The sequence below is a fragment of the Excalfactoria chinensis genome, chromosome 4, assembly GCF_039878825.1.
Source record: "Excalfactoria chinensis isolate bCotChi1 chromosome 4, bCotChi1.hap2, whole genome shotgun sequence".
In the NCBI taxonomy this organism is placed as follows: domain Eukaryota; kingdom Metazoa; phylum Chordata; class Aves; order Galliformes; family Phasianidae; genus Excalfactoria; species Excalfactoria chinensis.
This window is the reverse complement of record NC_092828.1, coordinates 35,550,039-35,569,953: the sequence shown is the minus strand read 5'-3', so window position 1 is coordinate 35,569,953 and position 19,915 is coordinate 35,550,039. Positions and strand designations below refer to the sequence as shown.

General features: G+C 39.5%; 1 protein-coding gene across 1 annotated transcript in view; it reads left to right on the top strand.

Moving 5' to 3' along the window:
• Positions 1–19,122, top strand: part of TNIP3 (TNFAIP3 interacting protein 3) — a 69,127-nt gene extending 50,005 nt beyond the window's left edge. Inside the window, exons 9-14 of the mRNA XM_072335790.1 lie at positions 2,679–2,792; positions 5,733–5,858; positions 7,154–7,204; positions 8,404–8,567; positions 11,930–11,990; positions 19,069–19,122. Of these exons, the coding sequence (XP_072191891.1) occupies positions 2,679–2,792; positions 5,733–5,858; positions 7,154–7,204; positions 8,404–8,567; positions 11,930–11,990; positions 19,069–19,110 (558 nt within the window). The 3' untranslated portion in view covers positions 19,111–19,122. The remainder of the gene's footprint in view (positions 1–2,678; positions 2,793–5,732; positions 5,859–7,153; positions 7,205–8,403; positions 8,568–11,929; positions 11,991–19,068) is intronic.
• The last annotated feature ends 793 nt before the right edge of the window (positions 19,123–19,915 follow it).

The window sequence follows — 19,915 nt, the reverse complement described above, 5'->3', positions numbered from 1 at the left end:
AACTGCATCCTTCACATCTCATGTCATGAATGCATCTAAAACTGCTATTGCAAGTTCAGTGACATGAAGTTCTTACAAATTCTCCTAAATCAAACTTCTTTCTTAAAAATACTTGAAACTCCTTCTACATTGCATCTTTTGGAAGGCTGTTCTGGAATTGCATCTCTTCTTTCATTGGACACTTCTCTTTCAATTGGGCTGAATTTATTCTATCCAGTTGATATTCATTTGTTTTTATGGTAGCACATCTCCTTCACTCCTGCTGTTACCCCTGCCTTTTACCTTTAGTTATACAGGGCGGTCATATTTTCACTAGAGGGCAGTTTAGTTAAGCTGACCCAGTTCCTTTGGTCTCTTAATATGCAACTATACTTGCTCTTATGTATGATTTTGCCTCTCAGTCATTTTAATTGCTTAGTTCCCTTTTTATCAAAGACATTACTACTTGTGTCTAAGTACACTTACTTTGAGCTTCATCCAGTGTTGATCCAGTTATCCGGAGAGCCCAAAATGCAGGGTTTGATGTCTGATCCTGCTTTAATATTTGCATTATGAAACTGATTCTGTAATGCCAGAATAGTTTGCATTACCATGTCCCAGTATTGAATTTCCTGTTTACCGTATAGATCAAGTATTAGACAAACTTCTCCCAGACTTAATGGATAATTCTGCTGCATTACCATCTCAGTTATGTCATTCAACCTTAGACTGGAATGTGTTTCCCTGTTAAGAAAAACCTGTGCTTTTTTGTAATTTATTTATTTACTTATTTTTAATGAAAGATGTCAGGTTAAACTGTGCTTTATTTCATCCAGTTTTTCATGTCTCTATGACTATTCTCTTCAAAATTTATTCCTGGATCTAAAAATGTATTGTATTTCAATTAGATTGGACTGTTTATTCTTCTCAGAATGTTGAGAAGGAAGCTAGATATTTTTTGGTCACACATTTCCCTTTTTGATGTATAAAATTTCAGAAAAACTCTGTGTGGCTAATCTTGCAATTTCAGGTTGTGGTTTTCAGTATTTCCGAATGAACAATATTTGACATTGAATGAAGTCAAGCTGAATTTAACTCAGTGAGCTGTGAGATCTTCCTCATTTTTATGTATTTCTTGCATGGAGCTGTTTTCTGTTATCCTTCTTCTTGAGTAATATAATCCTTTGTCTTGCTCATAGCATCACTGCGTAATACTTTTGTTTGTCCTTATTTTCATAATGAAAGAAGCTTTTATGATTGGTAATTTATTGTGCAACATACAACTCACAATACCTTCCATCTAATTACCTAATATCATGATACAAATGCTTCACTGGCTGTTGGAGCTGCTAGGAAACAACTTCCAGTCTAAATGCCAATGTGAAATTTGTTTGTATCATTTGTTTTGCTATTCGTGCAGAATGCTGAAGAGTCATATGCTGAGAGAGATTAGCAGTGGCCAGAAGGGAAAAAAGGAAGATCAAAGTGAGCTATTCATATCTTTTCCCTTCCATATCTATGACCAGTCTTATTCACGTACGACATAGTACACAAACTTTGCCACTATTATATGCCTGTTTATCTTCTGTACTGTCCTTGTGACAGTAGCTCGTCAGATAAAAGGCCTCCCTTTTCTCTTCTGCACTCTTTGCAGGAAGTGCTTTCTTCTTTTGTTCTCCTTTTGGTACTTTATGGAAGTTGAAGTCCATAATACTACTAATCCTCGTGTTACATTAGATACTGTTTGCTTTTTTTTTTTTTTTTTTTTTTTTTTCCTACTTCTTCCTCTTCCAAATGATCTTCCTCCTTCTTTTAAGACGTGAATAGTACATGGTCAGCCATGAGGATCTGGGGACCATTAACAAAAACGGGGCCTTCTGAAATGAATGAATTTATCTGAGTCAGTACATCCTGTGAGAGACATAGAAAAGTACTGAAACTGTAGTATTTGTGCTAGAGTAAACAAATACACAAGCTTAGTGTGTGGTTATAGACAGAAAGTGGTAAGGGTAGTTTAAAAATTATTCAAGTTCAAGGAACTGCTGTGGAATATTACTCAATAAAACATTTTAAGTACACTAGCAGAATTTGACTGAAAAATAGCATGAGAGCATTCTGTGTAGTGTGTGTATACATAACTCCCTCTAGTGACGCATTACAGAGACTACATAACTTCCTTTCAGAGGGAGTTTTCCCTTTGGTTCTGGTTGAAGAAGTCTGTGCTCCTTCTGCAGAGAGTTTTGTTCAGACTTTACTATAGTTGCAAGCATAGGATATGGCAGAATGCTTCTTTAAGCAGTCTTGGGTTGTTTGTTTTTGGACCCAGATAAATTTAAACCTTGGTTCTCCCAAATTCTGATTTATGCAGGTAAATGACATTTCTGGATGAGAATTGCAACTGCGATTTCCACTGTTATTTATTGGTTGTAGTTGTAAGTAAAAACACAGTCTTCTAAACTCTGCTGTCTCAGATTCATGGATGCAGCGTGGGCACTTAGAAAACTTGGACTTTGGCGTGCATACATGTTATTATTAGTGAGGTTAACATTGTGTGTATAATTGAAGCAACTGTGAGTGAAGGAAAAGTCTCTGACTCACTCTAATCTGTTTATTTAAAGAGAAAACATTATAATGGATTAAAATAATTTTTTTTCTGATGTGGTGAGTCTCAGTAGTAAGTGTCATATTTTATGTTTCAGGCCCTTCTGGATGTGTTGAAAAAGAACTCGTCTGTTCTTGGGACTCCTTCAGAGACTGGTGACAAAAACAGCCTTGATGACATGAGAACCCAACTTGAAGTTCTCAAACAACAGGTAAGAATGGCTAGAAGAAAGTCTGGCTGAATTTCATGCTATGTGGTTTTGCCTTCATTCCCAAGAGCAGAGTCTGGTTGACTCACTACATAGTACTTTTGAAAGGAAGCTGTAGGAGCTCTAAGCTATTCAAACTGGTGTTTCCTAAGATGCTGTCATCATAGCAGAGTCCATAAAGTGAAACCGAGTCCTTCCAATGGTCTGAAGCAAGGCCTTGTCTAGGACCTCTAGCAGCAAAACAGCTTTTGTGGATCTTGGAGTTGTCCTGGCAGCCTTGTTACAGGCTGAATTCATCCAGAGAGACTGCTGAACTTCATCAGTTACTGATGAATTGGTTGCTTGTGTCTTCTGTTTCTTATTTTGATGAAGTTGAAAGCTTAATTTGTCAAGAACAGGATTCTCAAAACAATTCATTAACGTTGGTCTTGCAGAGTTTCAAAGTATGAAGCAAAACATTTGCATCTATAGCCTGTATGCCTGTCACTATAGGGAAGTGTATTTATTTTTATTTAATCTTCATTTCAAGCCATTCAAGTGGGTTGTGCACTCTCCGTCTACATATGTGAAAGAATCTGGTTAAAGCATGATAGTTTACAGATAGTTCTGCAATTTAGGTCTGTCATCCTGGACAGTGTTAAGATTAACATTATTGACACACAAATGGATATGATCAGAATGGAAAATTTATTCAATAGGAATAAAATACTTGTTTCTGTCACGTTTGACAGCAGAGCCAGAGTTTGCTCTCTAATGTAATGCTTGCCACATGCTGGAAAATACAATCCTGCACTTGATTGTACAGTAATGAGTTATTTCATTCTACATAATAAAATAGAGTAAACCAAATTTTTTCAGAATTCTCATGGGGTGACCATTTTATGAATGTATTTTTCTGGTTCTATAAATCAGTACAGTGAATCCAAACTTCCTTTTGCACAAAGTGGAGCAGGAGACTTTAGCTTTACAGAGAGGGATCCTTGGGACGAACAGCCATGTGACAGTCTCGCCATCAGCCTTGTCTGTCATCAGCCTGCCTCTGGCCACTAGAGATGAGTTGAAGGCATCCATTCCTTGAGAGGTGTCCTTCCCTTTCTCAGAGCAAGAGAATATCTGACCAGACTGTGACAGAGTTTGCTCTATTGCAGCTTCAGCAAATCCCTGCAGCCGGGGATTGAGAGGGAGGTGAGACAGCAGAGAGTGAAGGAGGAGGGAAAAAACGTGGAAACACTGAGATGAGTGCAGATGGACAGGGGTACAAGAAACCTACATTTCAGTAGGTGACAGCTTTGCATCTGTTTCAGGGGATCACAATACTCGTGCCTCTTTCAGCCACAGGCTGTGGAGCTGAGACTCCACGTGGCCACACAGACAGCCTTTGTTCGTTTTTACACCCTGTTATTCAGGAAAGGGATTATAACTAGTGGGGGACCTCTGGGCCCCAAAAACCTTGCAAAAATTAGCTGCAACAGGCAAGTCATGAAAATAATTTATGGAGCCCTACGTTGACTTTTTTTGTTCCCTGAGGCATTAACATTTCTTTAGTCTTCCTGTGAAGTCATAATACTGCTGCCAGCAAAAAGCAAACGGAGTCTGTGCTATGGGCAGAGCTTGAGCTGCAGCAAAAAAACTCTGCAAGTAGACTGTCAGCAGGTTTTAGTGGCCAACTGGAAGGACACAAAAGGACTCCTGGAAGCTCTGAAAGTCATTCCCACTCCAGTGTACTTCTGCTATTATTTGCCCGTGGAAGTGCCATCAACCTCCAGGTTCACACAAGGTGGATGCCTGTCCATTAGCTGAAGAACTAAGCCAGCCAGCTTAGTATCAATTAACTTATGGACTTGTATTTTGCTTCTGAATACGTTTGCTCTCTGTGCCCTGGTGGTCAGATGTTTTTTAAACAGGATGTGGAGCTATGACCCCTGGTGACATAGAAAGAGAAAAGATATTGTATTCCTCAAGGGGCAGTTTGTCTTGTAGGAACTGGGTCAAACCCCCATGTTTGCATTCTGAGTTGTGCGTCAATGATCCCCTCTGCCTCTTTGCTGAGATGGGTAAGTTCTTTGGTCAGCAGTTTGAGAGGGGGAATCAAAGGTCCCATATCACAGACAAAAGGCACATTGGCCAATTCTTTTTTCTCATCCTTTTTCCAGACTCTAGGGCAAGGCATCCTCCTACAAATGTCTTCCCACAGTGTTTCAGGCAAGGTTGAAACTTCTTGACAGTCCTGATTAGCCCAAGTCTTCTGATCATTAATATACAACCCTAAATTGTACCAGTATTTCTTCACAGCATAATCCTTTGGTCTTCACCAATGTTAGATGGTTAGAGCAACATATAAAGTAAAACTATGGGCAAATGCAAGGGCATAAAACAAGAAAGGCTCAAGGCTGATCTTGTCATGTGGTGTTCAGTGGCTATGGAAAAGGCAGGATATTATTTAATCATAGCTGTTAATTGTTAGGTTGGATAAAATGATAATGTTATGTCAGACTGTGTGCTGGAAGTTGTTTTTTTGTGATATATCAACACCAGGATGCTCACAAGGGCTTGTAATTGAAAAGAAGATTGGGGAAAAAAAGGGAATATTTTCTTTACTACTGTTTGCCCCCTGAAAATATCTATGTCTTTAATTGTCTTTGCAGTCCTACTTATAGTCTTTAAAATGGATATTCTCCAGTAATTACATTTGTCTATGAACACTGAAGCTGTGGACTGTTTCAATTGATATGTGCCACTGGATACTCTTTGTTTGCTATTTTTAATTTGAATAAAAAAAAGATGGGGGAAAATATTTTGGTTGCAGGATTGTAAAGAGGGATCCTTTGGGGATGCAGCCCTCTGGTTGGCCGATGTTTAAAAAGCAACCACACACAAAATGAGTGGATTAAAATTTCTGTGTGGCTCTGCTGAAATTCACAGACTTGGTCATAATAATTGCAGGTACAAATATATGAAGAAGACTTCAGAAAGGAGAGATCTGACAGAGAAAGACTTAATGAGGAGAAAGAAGCATTGCAGAAGGCTAATGAGAGATTACAAGCTCAACTGAATAAACTAAACTCTCAGGTATGAGTCAAAAGAAAGATGCTCTTGCCAACACATGCGTATTTTATTTGTATTTTCCCATTCTCCACGCAACCCAAGGCTTTCTGGCTCCTATTAATTGACATTGAATTTTATGTGAGGTCACCACCTGGGATGAAATCATTCTGAAGTAATGCGTTAAGAAGATGAGAAATGATTAGAGACAACATCCAAATTAAGCAGATGAGGAGAGAGTTTACAGCAGAAGTTCCTCGAACATATCTTAAAATGGAAGGGGGAATCAAAAACAAATCCAGAGGGTTCCTGATTGTTTTGCTGGCACTTGATATTAGAGTCGTGACATTGAACCAGCTTGTGAAATGAAAAGTGTCTGTAATGAGTCCTGACCTCTGTCATGGAAATTACAGAGTAATATTAATATCACTGAGGAAAAAAATAAATGTCTCCATGCAAATTAGCTGAGCAGCCTCTAGAATAATTTGTTATTGCAACATCCTTTTTATCTATTCGGACTAGTGTCAGTATTCTGTTCATAGACATTCAGGAAGCCAAGGCGAAGTCAAGGCATGTAAAACTTCAAGCTTTCTCAACCCCATTTAAAAATGATGAAATGCTGAGGTTTCCTTTCTCAACAAAATTGTGCAATGCCTTAAAAGAACGTCTGATTACCAAAATGTTCTGTGATGATTTTTTGTCTGCCCCAGCTTTGTTGTGAAGCAGAAACTGCAACACTGCCTTGTTCTCAGCCCAGCCATGGGCTGGCATTAGTATTAGGGCCTCTGGCTAGTGAGTGCTTTTATAGGTGGTTCAAAGCACTTCACACAAGTGTGAAAAATAAAATAGAAATCCTCCTAGGCATACAGAAATACCTAGGACAAATCTGTTAGTATTGCATGCAGACATGTTTTAATTATATTTCTCCCGTTCCAGCCTACTCCTGGGTGGTTTGATAAAGTAATTTTTATTTATTTACTTATTTATTTTATAGGAGAATGTAGTCAAGCACATTCTTCCTATGTATTTTTGCTTTGTCTAGAGACCATAAACACATAACTTGCATGGCCCTAGCAGGTCAGTGGATGCTGTGTAAATAGGGGACTACAAACAGTGCTGCATGTCCTCTTCCACCCTCCTCTGCTCTCTGAGCAAGAAATGTTTCCACAGTGCACACATGCAACATACTGTATGGGTGGTACATGTGTTTGCATGGGGTGTGCACAAAACTTGGCTGTTGCTGCATTACAATGACAGGAACAGCTTTAGATGTGGCTTTCAGAGAGTTGGCTTATTAGGGTGAATATTTCATTTCTTCACAGATGAAGACCTGTCTGAAAGGAAAGGAACAAGAAAGGCAGTTACAGCAGCAGGTATGCTCTCTTCCTGTTCCTTGTTGCTGGATGTAACTGAAGTGCTGGCCCTTGGGCTCACTGAGGAACGATCTCCATTTCTTAAACCCCCAGGCTCTCCCTCTGCTTGCCAGCCACAGCAGCTAGTGGCATTGCACGTGGCAAGACAAAATCTGAAGGGTTTGGGTTCTTACGCTGGGAAAACAAGTGCCCTCCTTCCTTCTTCCTCTCTCACCCTGCCAAAAGGTCAGATTTGTTGTAACTGGGGTTTAGCTGGGGCTCACCAGTGTGTTCTAGAGGAAACAGAGGCTAGTGGATGTGTACTTGAGGCTCGCCCACATAGAAGCTCAGTACCAGGCTTTAAACTAACCCCCTTGTGTGATCAGCAGCAGTTGCTGACAAAAATCCATTCCACATGTTATCTGTGGCTGTGAACAGATGAGAGAGACCAGGTAGGGTGTGGAATTTCCAGTGTATTGGTTCCTCCATGATATTTTCCCCTGCACAGTTCTTCCTTTTTCACTTGGCTGAGCCTTGCCTCTTTCTACAGGAAATTTTTGAGGCAGATGAGCAGTGGGAACTTACACTTGGGCTCATCTTGTTTGTCTCTTCCTGCCTTGGGATATGATTAAACAGAGTTTATGAAGGACTTTAAATATGGGAGCAGTCATACGGTCATACAGCGTATTTATTAGTTTATTTTCTGAAGTCAAAATATTTAGTTCTGACTCATCTGTCATTCCTCCTTGTTCTGACCCTTGGCAAATTCCCATTGACTCTACTGGCATGCAGCCTAAGATAAGACTCAACCAAATCTCAAGATCATAGACTTCAGTTCGTTGTCAAAGGACCAGAAGTTGATTTTTCCTCATTGCACGAGTACCTGTCTGTGTAGGTTTGCTTCAAACTACTGAAAGCTATGGCATGAGATGAAAATCTCTTAAAGACAGAAAACACCCAGAAATGTGCTTGCCATATATAGGAGAAAAATTCTAATATAAAAAGTGTCAAAAAGTGTCATGGCAAAGATCAAATTTCTTAATTTATTTTTTTTAATCATGAACAGACTCGAGAGAATAAACCGAACATTGTGAAACACACTGAGGGTGTTTTTTTCTTCCCTGTTCCTTTTCACCAAGGAATCTGCTATGTGGATATTCTGCTGTTTGTCGTTTCCTGTTAGTAATGTGTTTCTTCTTGCTTTGTTTATTTTTTGACAGACAAAAGCCATTCCGGTACGGTCTGAGAGGCTCACCTACCCACCTCCACTCTTTCTCTCCCCCTGTGCTAATTATGGGAGTTGTGGGTTGGTTCTTCACTATCAAGATCCTCGAGTCCACCCAGTGTCTCGCAGAGCACAAGAACCGCAGCAGCACTCAGTAAGGTTCCCACCTTCTCCAGTTTCACAAGGGCACTGATTTTCTCACAGCATGGTGACCACAGAATAATTAACACAGTGCAGCCATACTGCTGTCCTCACCAGTATCCAAATTTGTTGGTTTTCCATTTGTTTTTGGTGCCAGACCAAGATTTTATACAGGTTTTAGAATTACCTCAAGATTCCGAAGAGTCTTTCTGAGCTCTGCACAGGCTCTCTTCCATAATTGTCTGTCTCAACATGCTACTTTTCTTTTACGAGCATGTTCTGTTCTTCCTTGCTGTTCCAGTGTCTTTAGTACTAAATTGCACAGATTGCTGCCATGTCTCAGTTGAAGCATAGCCAGCTGAAATCTGTGCATAGAGGAAAAAAAATTATAGCAATTTAAGCCTGTAAATAATTATATACCTTAAGTATATATCCTTGTAAATTTTAAAATAATTTTGGAAAATACTATTTTTAAACTACTGTGAAGAAAAAGGGGACTGTTATCCATTTGATTTCAGTGATAATGGTGGTCATCCTATAATCTAAAAAAAAAAAAAGATTGTCTGATTGAACTCTTGCTGGTTCCCCACATTAATTTACATCCATGTAAATTCAGAGCCTTTTCTAACTGGATCTCAGTTCTGGGCATTCAGAATAAACAATAGTGACAAAAAATGAGTATTTAGCCACAGCCAGCATTATTTTGTTCTCTTCTCTCTAGTCTGACTAAGCAAGTTTGTTGACTAATGGCTCATCTCCATGTCCTACCCTAAGTATTTCTTTCTTTGGCCTTGTCACTGGAAAATAGCTTCTGTGCTTCACCTATAGTTTCTGCATTTGCTGATGAGACAGCAGCTATCCTACCTTTAGGCAATACTCCTGTAGACAGATGCACAGTCACACATTCCCAGTCCCTGTTTCCACATGCTGACAAGCCAGCTGTAAGATGCACAGAGCTGCTGTTAAATTGTAAGGGTGAAATTCCAGATGCTGTCTCTTGTACCAAGTACTATCTTCCTTCTGGTCCTCTGATGTAAAATAGGATTATGTGAGGAATGAGGTTCTACTGGGGTTGAGCCACTCTTACCATGAATGCCTTAAGAGTGAAGTTTTCCCAGGCAAGCCTGTGTGGTGGGAGAAGGGGGGGAAAAAAAGAAACATAAGTAGGAGTTACATTTATATGTAGACAACACAGTAGGAAATAGGTTTTGTTTTTTTTTTTGTTTTTTTTTTTTTTGTCCTTTAATCCTCAGCATGAAGGGGAATGCTTTTTTTTAGGCCAGGTTATGTCAGGTTGAGTTCTCTATTTCAAGGAAAATAGTGCTTCAAAGACTGATGTTTTTGAAGTGCTCTGGGTTATCTAAGAGGAAGGCTGTACTCCTTCAAAACCATTGAGGACCCATTTAAACATGGTGACTTTCAATTTAAACATAAAATATTTGTGTCTGCCTATAAAGCTATTGACTATTAAAGATGTTCATTTATTTGAGAAATTCAAGCTTAGTTCCTGCAAAATACATAGAAGGCTGCAGAAACCATCAGAAAGCTGTGGTCAAACCTCATTTCTGTACTTCAGGAGTGTGCTTATCTGCCTGTTTATCAGAATCTGAAGCACTGCGGAATGTTTTTCACTTCAATTTGGGCACTGTCCCAGATTATTTTGGCTCTTCTCCCTGTACTTGCATCAGCTGGCTTTCTAATTCTGTAAGGGATCACCGGGTTTACAACTTTGCCATTCCTGATGGAGCACTGGGGTCACTTTGACTGGTCGCTTTGTAACTCCTAGTTTCATTCTGAGCTTTCTTTGAAATTCTCTGCCTGTGTGAGTGCAGCATTACTGCTCTGAGCTTTCGATAGCTCCCTGAGCAATTTGTTAGCAATGAAGAAAGGTGTTAGAATTTAGTGGGTGTCCTGAGTTAACGTACGTAATCCTGTGTGTTTAGTCTGTGCTTTTGCTTTTTCAGTCTTTTTTATATCTTGTGCCCTTTTTGTCCATTTTATGTTGTCAGTAGAAAAAAAACTGTTTAGTCTAACATGAAATTTTCTTTGAAATTCATTCCACTCTGCATTGTGTATGCGTGAAAGAAAACGGTAAACCAGAGAACAAAAAAGTCAGTAGAAATTCAGAAGAGAAATGCAGATAAATGTATTTTGAGCGATTAGAGGGGAAAATTAACTGTGCATAAAGTAAAGCACAATCTTGTGTTGTATCAGAATCTGTTTGTTTGTTCTCAAGCACAGAATTAGCTAATTCCTGTGGACGGTGTTCTTCAAGGGAAAATAGGATACTTCCTTTTCCCTGGCAACGTATGATAGTGATCTCTGCTATGTGACTATGAATGAAAGCACACATAGAAGTTGAATCTCTTTTCTGTATCTACAGCTTCATCTTGCCATCTTAATTGAGGCAGAACTTTTTGAGACATGAATGCCATTCTCCCCCGCAACTTCAAGTCTGTAGGAGTCTCCTTGGGAGTACTCAGGGTTTTGTTAGAGTAATTTCTGCAAAACAGCAATTATTTCCCCAGTTTAACTAATTTGAAGTGGTAATTACCTGGAATTTGATGAGCTTGAATGCAGTGGTCAAACCACATTGATGGTTTAATAGAGCTTCAGATGAACAGCCTGGTCCCTGGATTGTTTTCTCTACTGGTAACACTCATTTACCACAGTGCACAGTATAAACTACAGCACAATTTTCCTTTCTTCCTTGCTGTGCCTTACCATGAAGAATTTCCATGTACTATGCTTGTAGGTGCACAACTTTCCCAATGGTGCTTCTTATAAGAAAGTTGGGGAATCTTCTCATCCCACATTATTTTCAGTAGATTGTCAAACAACAGCTAATGTGATTGCAACACAAATGCTAATATGTGGGAAAGAGAAAAGAGAGAGAACTTTATTCAAAGGGATTTTCCTATTGTGTGAAGTGATGCGTTACCTGTGCTGAAAGTAGAACAGATTCACCTATCATGTCAGTGCACACCAGGCTTTTCTGTCTTGCTAAATAAAGAGGATGGAGCCAATTTAAAGTGCTCATATCTTCTGGTATGTTTTATTCCTTGGCCACAGTGAACTATAAAGTCCATTTAAAATTGAATTAGTTTCTGTTAATCTTTTTTTATTTGTGGGATCTAGAAAGGTTTACAACAGTGTTTCTAATTGGTGCAATAACTAAACCATACATCACATCGAAGGAAGCAAGCTGAAAGACTCAGCTGGTAGAAAATTAATCTCGATATAAGATTTTTGTAAACTACTTCTGTATGACTAATAAAAAGCTTCACAGCACAATTATGTTTTTAACATGCTGCTATTCTCTTGTTTGAAGTGTCTATGAAGTCCATATTGCTGTAATAATGTTTTACTGTTCTGTGCAGCCAAACTATCAGTGGTATGTTCCTGACCAGTTTCCTCCAGATGTTCAGCACAAGGCAAATGGTAAGACAACAGCTATACTGTTTTTTAAAATGGGAGCCTTTGAGGGATACGTAGTAAACTTTCCTATTTATCTGTTGAGTGCTTCCATGACAGCTTTGCTTCAGCAGGGTGAGACTCGTGTATGTGCAAAACAGGTGAAGTTTCTAATGTAATACCATCTACATCACAGCTTTCGGCTTTGTTGTGATTGGTAAAATGTCTCTGTTACACATTATGGGATCATGCATTTGCCTCATTAAATGCCTACTAGGAGTACTAAAGAGTAGATGTCCTCTGTATTTTCTGTAGAGGTTCTGCTGCTTCAGCTAAAACTAAATTCAATGATAAGCCAATCTTGGGTGCCAAGATGGGGCAGGTTTTAGAAGACCTCGATAAAAAAGTGCGGGACTTAGGACGTTGTTTAACTTTAAAGTGAAAATGCTTGTTCTTGATCAGTCCTGATAGTTTAGTGTGCTGGATATGAAACTAAAAGCATTTAAACAGACCAAATCAATTGCCTGTTGATGTGTTGATGTAAGATATCTGTTGGAAACCAGGAGGATCATTTTAATATTTGTAGCTGGATTTGAAATCATGCAAAGTTCCTTGGAATTTTGAAGTACTTGGTTCAGGCCTCTCAAAAGACAGCCAGGGAGCACAAAGAAAGGACTTTGTTCTGGGTGCAAATCCAGAATTTCCCCAGTGCAGCGCTTTTCTCTCAAATGTAGTTGAGAATAGTGGCACCGTAAGTTTTGTGTTTTTCTCTGTTCTCATGTCTTAATGGTCCCTTTATATCAGCACTGTCTCAAACAAATGATGCATCATCCAGTGCAGCACTAGGGGACCGACCAGGTTAGCTGGTGTACACTGCAGGAGCATGTATGCTCCATCTGAGCACCATTTCCTGGGGTGAGTGGGTTCCATATGTAGTGGGAGGGAGTCACCACCAAAATCTGTTTGGTAACATCTGGAAGAAGATGGCTGAAGAAGAACTCTTCTGTTGTTTATAGTCCCCCACATTCGTACAGAAGAGAGGGTGCGGTGGGAACATAGCTTGCCAAAACAGAGGATGAGCTTCCCATAATTACATGGCAACTGCTTGGAGGGTTCTGATGTGGTTGCAGGGAAAGTAGTGCTGTGACTGCAAGAGAGGACAGGAGATTAATTTTGTAGTTCCTCCCACTTAAACTCAGAGTGATTTATTGCACCAGAGAATACTGAGAGGATGTTTATACCAGTGTATGAAACGTCCGGCCACCAACTGCAGCTGTGGTCCAGGGCAGTACACATAGGGGATCTGAAGAAAAGCAAATTATTTTACACTGTTTGATTATAATGACTTCTGTCTCCTTGAAAATCTTTTTTAAACCCCATGTTCTGTCTTTTTTTTTTTTTTTTTTTTTTTTTTAACTGTTCCTTGTCCAGAACATCCAAATGCCTCCTCCTCAGAGGAACAGTGAATAGGAAACTCACAGACTTTTCCCTTTCTTTTTTAGTGCCCATAAAGAGAAATTCTCAACTAGTACCATCATGGTGCTATGTAGGGTATGTTTGTAGTATATCTTCAGGGCTCTTTTTATCTTTGCTAATAAAACAGTTTTTTATTACCCATTGGTCACAGAGAAGTCCAATGTGTACTATCAATTAACATGCAGTAGCCTGGATTTATATATTATATATAGTCACTTAAATTAAATCTGTATTTAAGCCATTTGTTTTAAGAAATGTTTCAAATTTAGAATCTCCAAGAATATATGATGAAAGTATTCTTAATGTTTTCCTATTTCTTTGTTCTCTTTTTGACTACTTCTAATTGCATTTCTGAGTTTAAATGAGTTAGTATGTGTGGCAGCATTCCCGAGTCTCATTTCTCAGCTTTCATTTCCTCATTAGGTGATAAACTGACCAATAAATCTCATCTCTTCTGAGCTAGTGCTTCATTATAACCAAACACCAGTGCAGCAACTTTGAGCATGAGGCAGTTGCCTTTAGAAATGCTGTTTTGGAGATTGATGCTTCTAGGGCAAACCCTTAAGTTTTCCCTATCTGAAGGAAGTTTCCTTTGATACTGCTATTCTTTCTTTGAGGAATAATTACTAAGTATGGATTGCAGGTTGTAGTGATAGAACTGAACACAAATGAGATGAATCAGAAGACAAATCTTTTCTATGATATGCTGTAAAAAAACCTCCAACCTGGTTTTAAACACCTCTCAAATCTGAGTGTCTTGAGTGTCTCTACACTGGCAGAGAATAATATCTAGTTTGCTATGATGTCACTGGGACTGCAAAGTCATACATCACCAAGGAAGAATTCATAGCTCTATGTGCATGGTTTTTTGTTTTTTGTTTTTTGGTTTTTTTTTTATTTATTTTTTTTTTATAGCTGAGCCCACACTGTTTTCTCCCTTGTGAGGAGGAGTGTTTGTTTGTTTTAGGCACATGAGAGGATCTCCAGGTTCTTCTGTAACCAATGAAGGAAAGAAGCAGCTGTAATTTCATGTCTTCTGTTCTCATGTTGACATTTCTGTATTTCTTTTCTGGATGGCACCACTTTTCTTAGCTACTACTCAGTTCAGAAAAGGCTTTCTTGTAAAACTGCTACATCAGTGAAGCCTGGTTTGCCTTTCTATTTTCGATAATGAGCACATCTTTCCCTGTATCTAAGGAAACTCATACTTCTGAAATGGAACTACTAGAATATTTTCAAAATTAAAGTGCCTGCCACAGGGATTTCGTACTATTTTTGCACCATCCCATCATGCTGAGCCATGAAATATGCCTTTATGTGTTCATTCAGTGTTTGGAGCATCTTTTGTTACCAAGCAGGGTAATCAGGTCCCTCTTTCAGAACTGTGTCAGCTAAGTGAGATTCAGTGACATATCATCCTTCTTCGGCTAAAGCAGCTTGGAGCTACTCTGTTCTTCTTGCTGGTTAAGTAATCTTTCTGTCTGTATTTTGCAGCTGAGTATTTAAGGGTTTAATCTGAGTGAAATGAAGGGTCTGTAGCCTTTGCAGTAAGATGAAGTTACTGTACAGAGGCAGTGGGTTGGGAGACCAGTCCTCAGCCTTGAAATGACACCAGTGTGACCTTGAACACAGAGTTCAAAGCCTAATGCAACTGTGTCCCTCAAGTGTCTTGTTCCTGCTTTTGTTCCTGTAGAACATGGAAATTTGAAGGCTGATATGTGTGCATGCAGGTGTGAATATCTGGATGTGACCAAGCACAACTAGTAATCTCGGTATGCATTTACGATTACTTAAAATTTTGATCTCCCTATATGCCTGAATAGGTATAACAAAAGCTATTGACTGTTGTAGACATGATGTTGTCCAGGACTAGCTACTGAGGCTAATATGTGGCCTTTCTTTATATTTTTGATTCAGTAATCAGGATTTAAATTACTTATTCCATTTTTATTCGCATATGCCCATGGCTATTTTTGAAATGCTTTCTTTAATAAAAGTTAATGCTTCCCCAAAGAAAATTACAGTCAATCTCAAAGGACAAAGCAATGAACGTTTCAAACTATGGTGATTATAGCTATAAAAAGCTCTTAAAGTAGCAAGATACAGTATATGCACATCTCCTGGCTGAGGAAATGAATCAGGGGAAATGGAAGACGTTAAAGAAAAACAACTAAAATCTAGAACTCCTAGTTAGGAAATGGAGGGTGGAAAGAACCTCGGTAGTTGTATTAGAGTGCAAATCTGTCTCAAAGTGCATCTACCTTTTCTGCAAGCATTTGTGATAGAGGCATCTGTGCTCTTGTAAGCTGACGTTTTTTCTTTAGACTACGTTGTATTGACTACTAAACTTGCTTCCTATAAACAAATCTCTGGCACTAGGGCATTTACTTAAATATTAACAAAGTACCATTCAGGCCTTTGAGACCCTAGAAACAGTCTCAATGAGCCTCATGTGTTAAGAAACATGGTATTGCCATTGGTAATCGTGGGAGCTTGGAGGCACTTTGACCTGCAAGGGTTTGCGTGGGACAGTGAAGATTTACTTACCGTATAATATATAACTTCCAGGAAGGTTGGGATCCAAGCTGAATCCAGAAATATTCAACAGGCACATGCAAAGAGGATCGCGTGGACTGTATCTGAGCTTATGGATCTGATTTTCTTGCTTTTTCTTCCTATTAGTATCCCAGAAGTTTCATGTTGCACAACTTGTTAAACAGCTCAAAAAAAGTCAGATGACTCATATCAGAGCACAGCTTGTCTGTGAGAATAAAGATGTCTTCTCCCTGTCTTCCCAAGCATTAAACAGTCCAGCTGAAGGCAATCAGCTTGGGGAGATAGGCAGGAGCACTCTGTGCCCTGCCACATTGCATAGATGGATAGTGGTAGAGACCAGGCTATTAAGTAATGGGCATCCATGATTTGCAGGGTGGGGTTAGGACAAATCACCTGGCTTCCAAAAGCATGTGGCTATGTGCTTGAGAGTCACAGTAAAGAGAGAAGGGTAGTGTGTAATGATAAATAGTAGGAGGTAGGTAGAGACTAAGGAAGAAGAGAGATGACTCACTGCACGAGCAACAGGTTTTGGAGAAGTTAACTTCTCCTGTCTGCCTCTGGGACTGTTCCTTCCCCAGTTCTTCCTCTCTGGAAATCCTGCTCCTACAACGTGCTTAAATCCTTCCAGCTCAGCCTTGTTCTGCCAGCTGTGCTGCCTTCAGAGGGACATTAGCCCCTAAATATCTGTGCTTTGTCACTCAGAATTGTTGGAACAAGTTTCCTCCTTTCCTCCCCCCGCCCCCCCGTCCTTTCTAGGGAGCAAGGCAGAAAGAATTCCAGCAAGTGCACTTAATGTCACTTTTTTTTGGCACATAGTGTTGACTTCCTTCCTTATCCAACTGCATAAAATTGAAAAGACAGTTTGGGGGGAAAAAAATAAAAAATAAAAACGACTGAAATTTGGACATTTTCCCTGAGCTCAGTTTTTAATGGGAAATTGTCTGGAAAAGAGGTTTATAGCACAAAGCCCACTCAGAGCAAGAACCCTTTTTCATGCCACAACTGCTGGCACGCATTGCTTTCTTCATTTCTGAAATTAATCTTACTGTATTTGTTTACTTGGCAGAAAGAGTCTCAATGCACATGTTTAAGAACCTCAGTTGCCCTCCATTTGGTGCTGGGTACAGGCAGTTGGCATGCCTTGGAAAAGCAGAAAGCAACCTGTGAAGCCCTAGGGATGTTCAAATGAGTACATGCAGCAGCTTGATATGTCCACTTGCTTTCATTATAATATCATCTCCTGTTCCCTTCCACACTGCACTGCTTTCCAGATTTTTGCCCTCAAGGGTACCTACTTTGCGGCTAATGTTGTTATAATTACAGCTAATTGGAAGAAGAGGGGGGGGAAGTGTGGGGTTTTCCACTGAAAATAACGGCATCTGCAGGGAGGGGAAAAATGTAAAATGGAATAATAGATTTGTGGAGGTCTCCAATGAAGAACAAACAGGAAAAAAAAAAGTCAATTAACTGACATCTTAATTTTCCTGGAGAGGAGGAGGGAAAAAAAAAAGGAACACTGTCTTTACTGTATACATTTCATTAGAAAAGTCAAGACAGTTATTTTATTAACAGCTTGCCATCCCCCTGGGAGTGAATATGTGATTAATTCCAGGATGTTCACTGGTACAACTTGAGTTGTGCTGCTGCAATGTAAAGAAAAGGCCCTGGGATGTTACCTAACCCTGTTCTGACTTGGGAGGGATTTGCGTTCTCTCTTTGTGGAGTCAAGTGAGCAGAAAAGAGGATGCTGGAAAAGTAGGACCAGGGTGGATGCATTGCCTCATTGTGGAAGCTTTTTTGGTCTTCCTCCACACTCATTATTGTGGCAGGTTGTTGGTGCCATGCTGCTGTATGTACCCTGGGGCTGAGAGCAGAAGAGGCTTTTGTGCAGTGATAGACCAGAGCTGCCTGGTACTCTCAAAATGCAAGTCAGAGGCTCAGGGCCAAAGAATCAGTGTTTCACATTTTCATCAAATTGTTTTCTTTGGAAAAGATTTTGCTTCAGAAACACTGTGTGGGAATACAAGTTGAGGTGTGCCCTATATGGTATAAGAGTACAATATTCCACTGGGTGGGTGAACTGTATATTATTGATTTATCTTATGTGTACATAATACACAGATGCCTATATTTATATTTCTTTCTGTCTACCTTAAATATGTACAAAGAATCAGTCTGCTAATGATTGCCTTTCCTGACTTTTCTGAACGAGTACCATGAACTTTAGCTCTGATACTACCTGCAAGGAAAAATGTAGCCAAAATCAATGATTTGTGTGGTGCTGTGTCTTGTCACAGATGTGGACAGTTTGGTTAGCTTTCTTTCATCTGCATTTGGGTATCATCAAACCCATGTGTTCAGACATGAAGGATTGGGTTACTGCGTAGTAGCTGCAGAGCAATTCTCCCAGGCAAATTCACATCCCTGCCGGAGGTATTTCACTCCTAATATTTCTCTTGAAAGTGAAGTGGTGTGAGCACCAGTGCGTGTGCTACTAGCAACAAGTTACAGCAGTTCAAGAATCTTTTGAAACTTCAGGAAGGAAGGACGTGTTACATTGGCCATAGTACATTTCCTTTCTCTGATCATTTTATGTTTTCCTAGCTTGAATGAGTTACTGACAAACACATCTGAACCACAGACACCTACTTAACAGTTGTATTATTACTGAATTCTTCCCTCTGTTGTACTTACCTACTCTCTTGGGTGCACCTACTGCTATACTGTATACCTAATGAGCACTGCCAAATGTCAGCTGCTCTTTTTAGAAGTCTAGAAGGGTTTTATATGGGGAATAGAGGTTCATAGAACCTCCGGTTTGTTCTGTACCATGATTATTCAGGACTAAATAAGGAATGCTGGTGCACTGCACGATGTCCCCACACTCCTTTGCTTCTTCATGCTCACTGTTATTTGTGTTGGGCTGATTACTGGCTTGTAAGGATGTGCAATATTGGCTCCAAGAAAAGGGGTATAGATAAAACACTGAGGGAAATGAATCACGAGCAGATTGGATTTCTCAATGTCAAAATCATGCTATTGATTTACAATTGATATTGATTTACTTTTACAGATTCGTCATCAGAGAAAGGAGCCCATCGCTGACGGCCTTTGACCTGAAGATGTGTACACCCAAGACAGCAAGCTAGTCTTGCAATTTCATTATTTGGTTTTGTTCTGTTTTTATTTTATTTTGTTTTTTGCCCCGAGCTTCTTATCTCTTCAGTGCATGTTATTTATGCCTCTTGAAATCCCTGTGAGGACAATAGAAAAGCAGATCGTTCAGGCTAGAGATCCAGTTAAACTCCACTGGGAAGCGTTAATGCCCTTTGTTCTGAAGATGCTGTTTGTGCTGGCTATTTGTTAAGAAGCCCTGTGATAAAAGATGCAGCTATTGCTGGAGCTTTGGAAGACAGTTGCATCTGGTTTGAATTCAAGAGCTTCCAGCTCAATAGTGTTGTGATTCTTTCTCTTTAAGGATTATAATTGTTTTTATTTGATTCCTGGGAATGATTTGTTGATGTGCCATCTTGAATTCTGTAGGTTTTTTTGGTTGCGTGTTACAAAGGAAATGTACTTCACTGTTTTAATGTGTTCGTACAATTGGGATCAGGTACTACTGATGCTAGGCCGGGCACAAGGTGTGCCTATTCCCATTCTGAGTCCAGGCCAGCCCTCCTTTCAATTTGGTTCCAAAGGTGTATATGTAAATCAATAATTCTTTTTCTATGCATAGTTATTTGTATCTGTAAAGTTTTCATATAAGTATTTTGTGGGTTTGACTTCACAGCGAAAACAAATTTATATTTCCAAAGACTTCTTGCAAGGAACCCCACTGTAATGAATCTGAACATTGTCGTGTGGCCTCCAATCAGAGAATAAATCCTGGGTTTCTAAAACAAAAGTGTATTAAGACTACG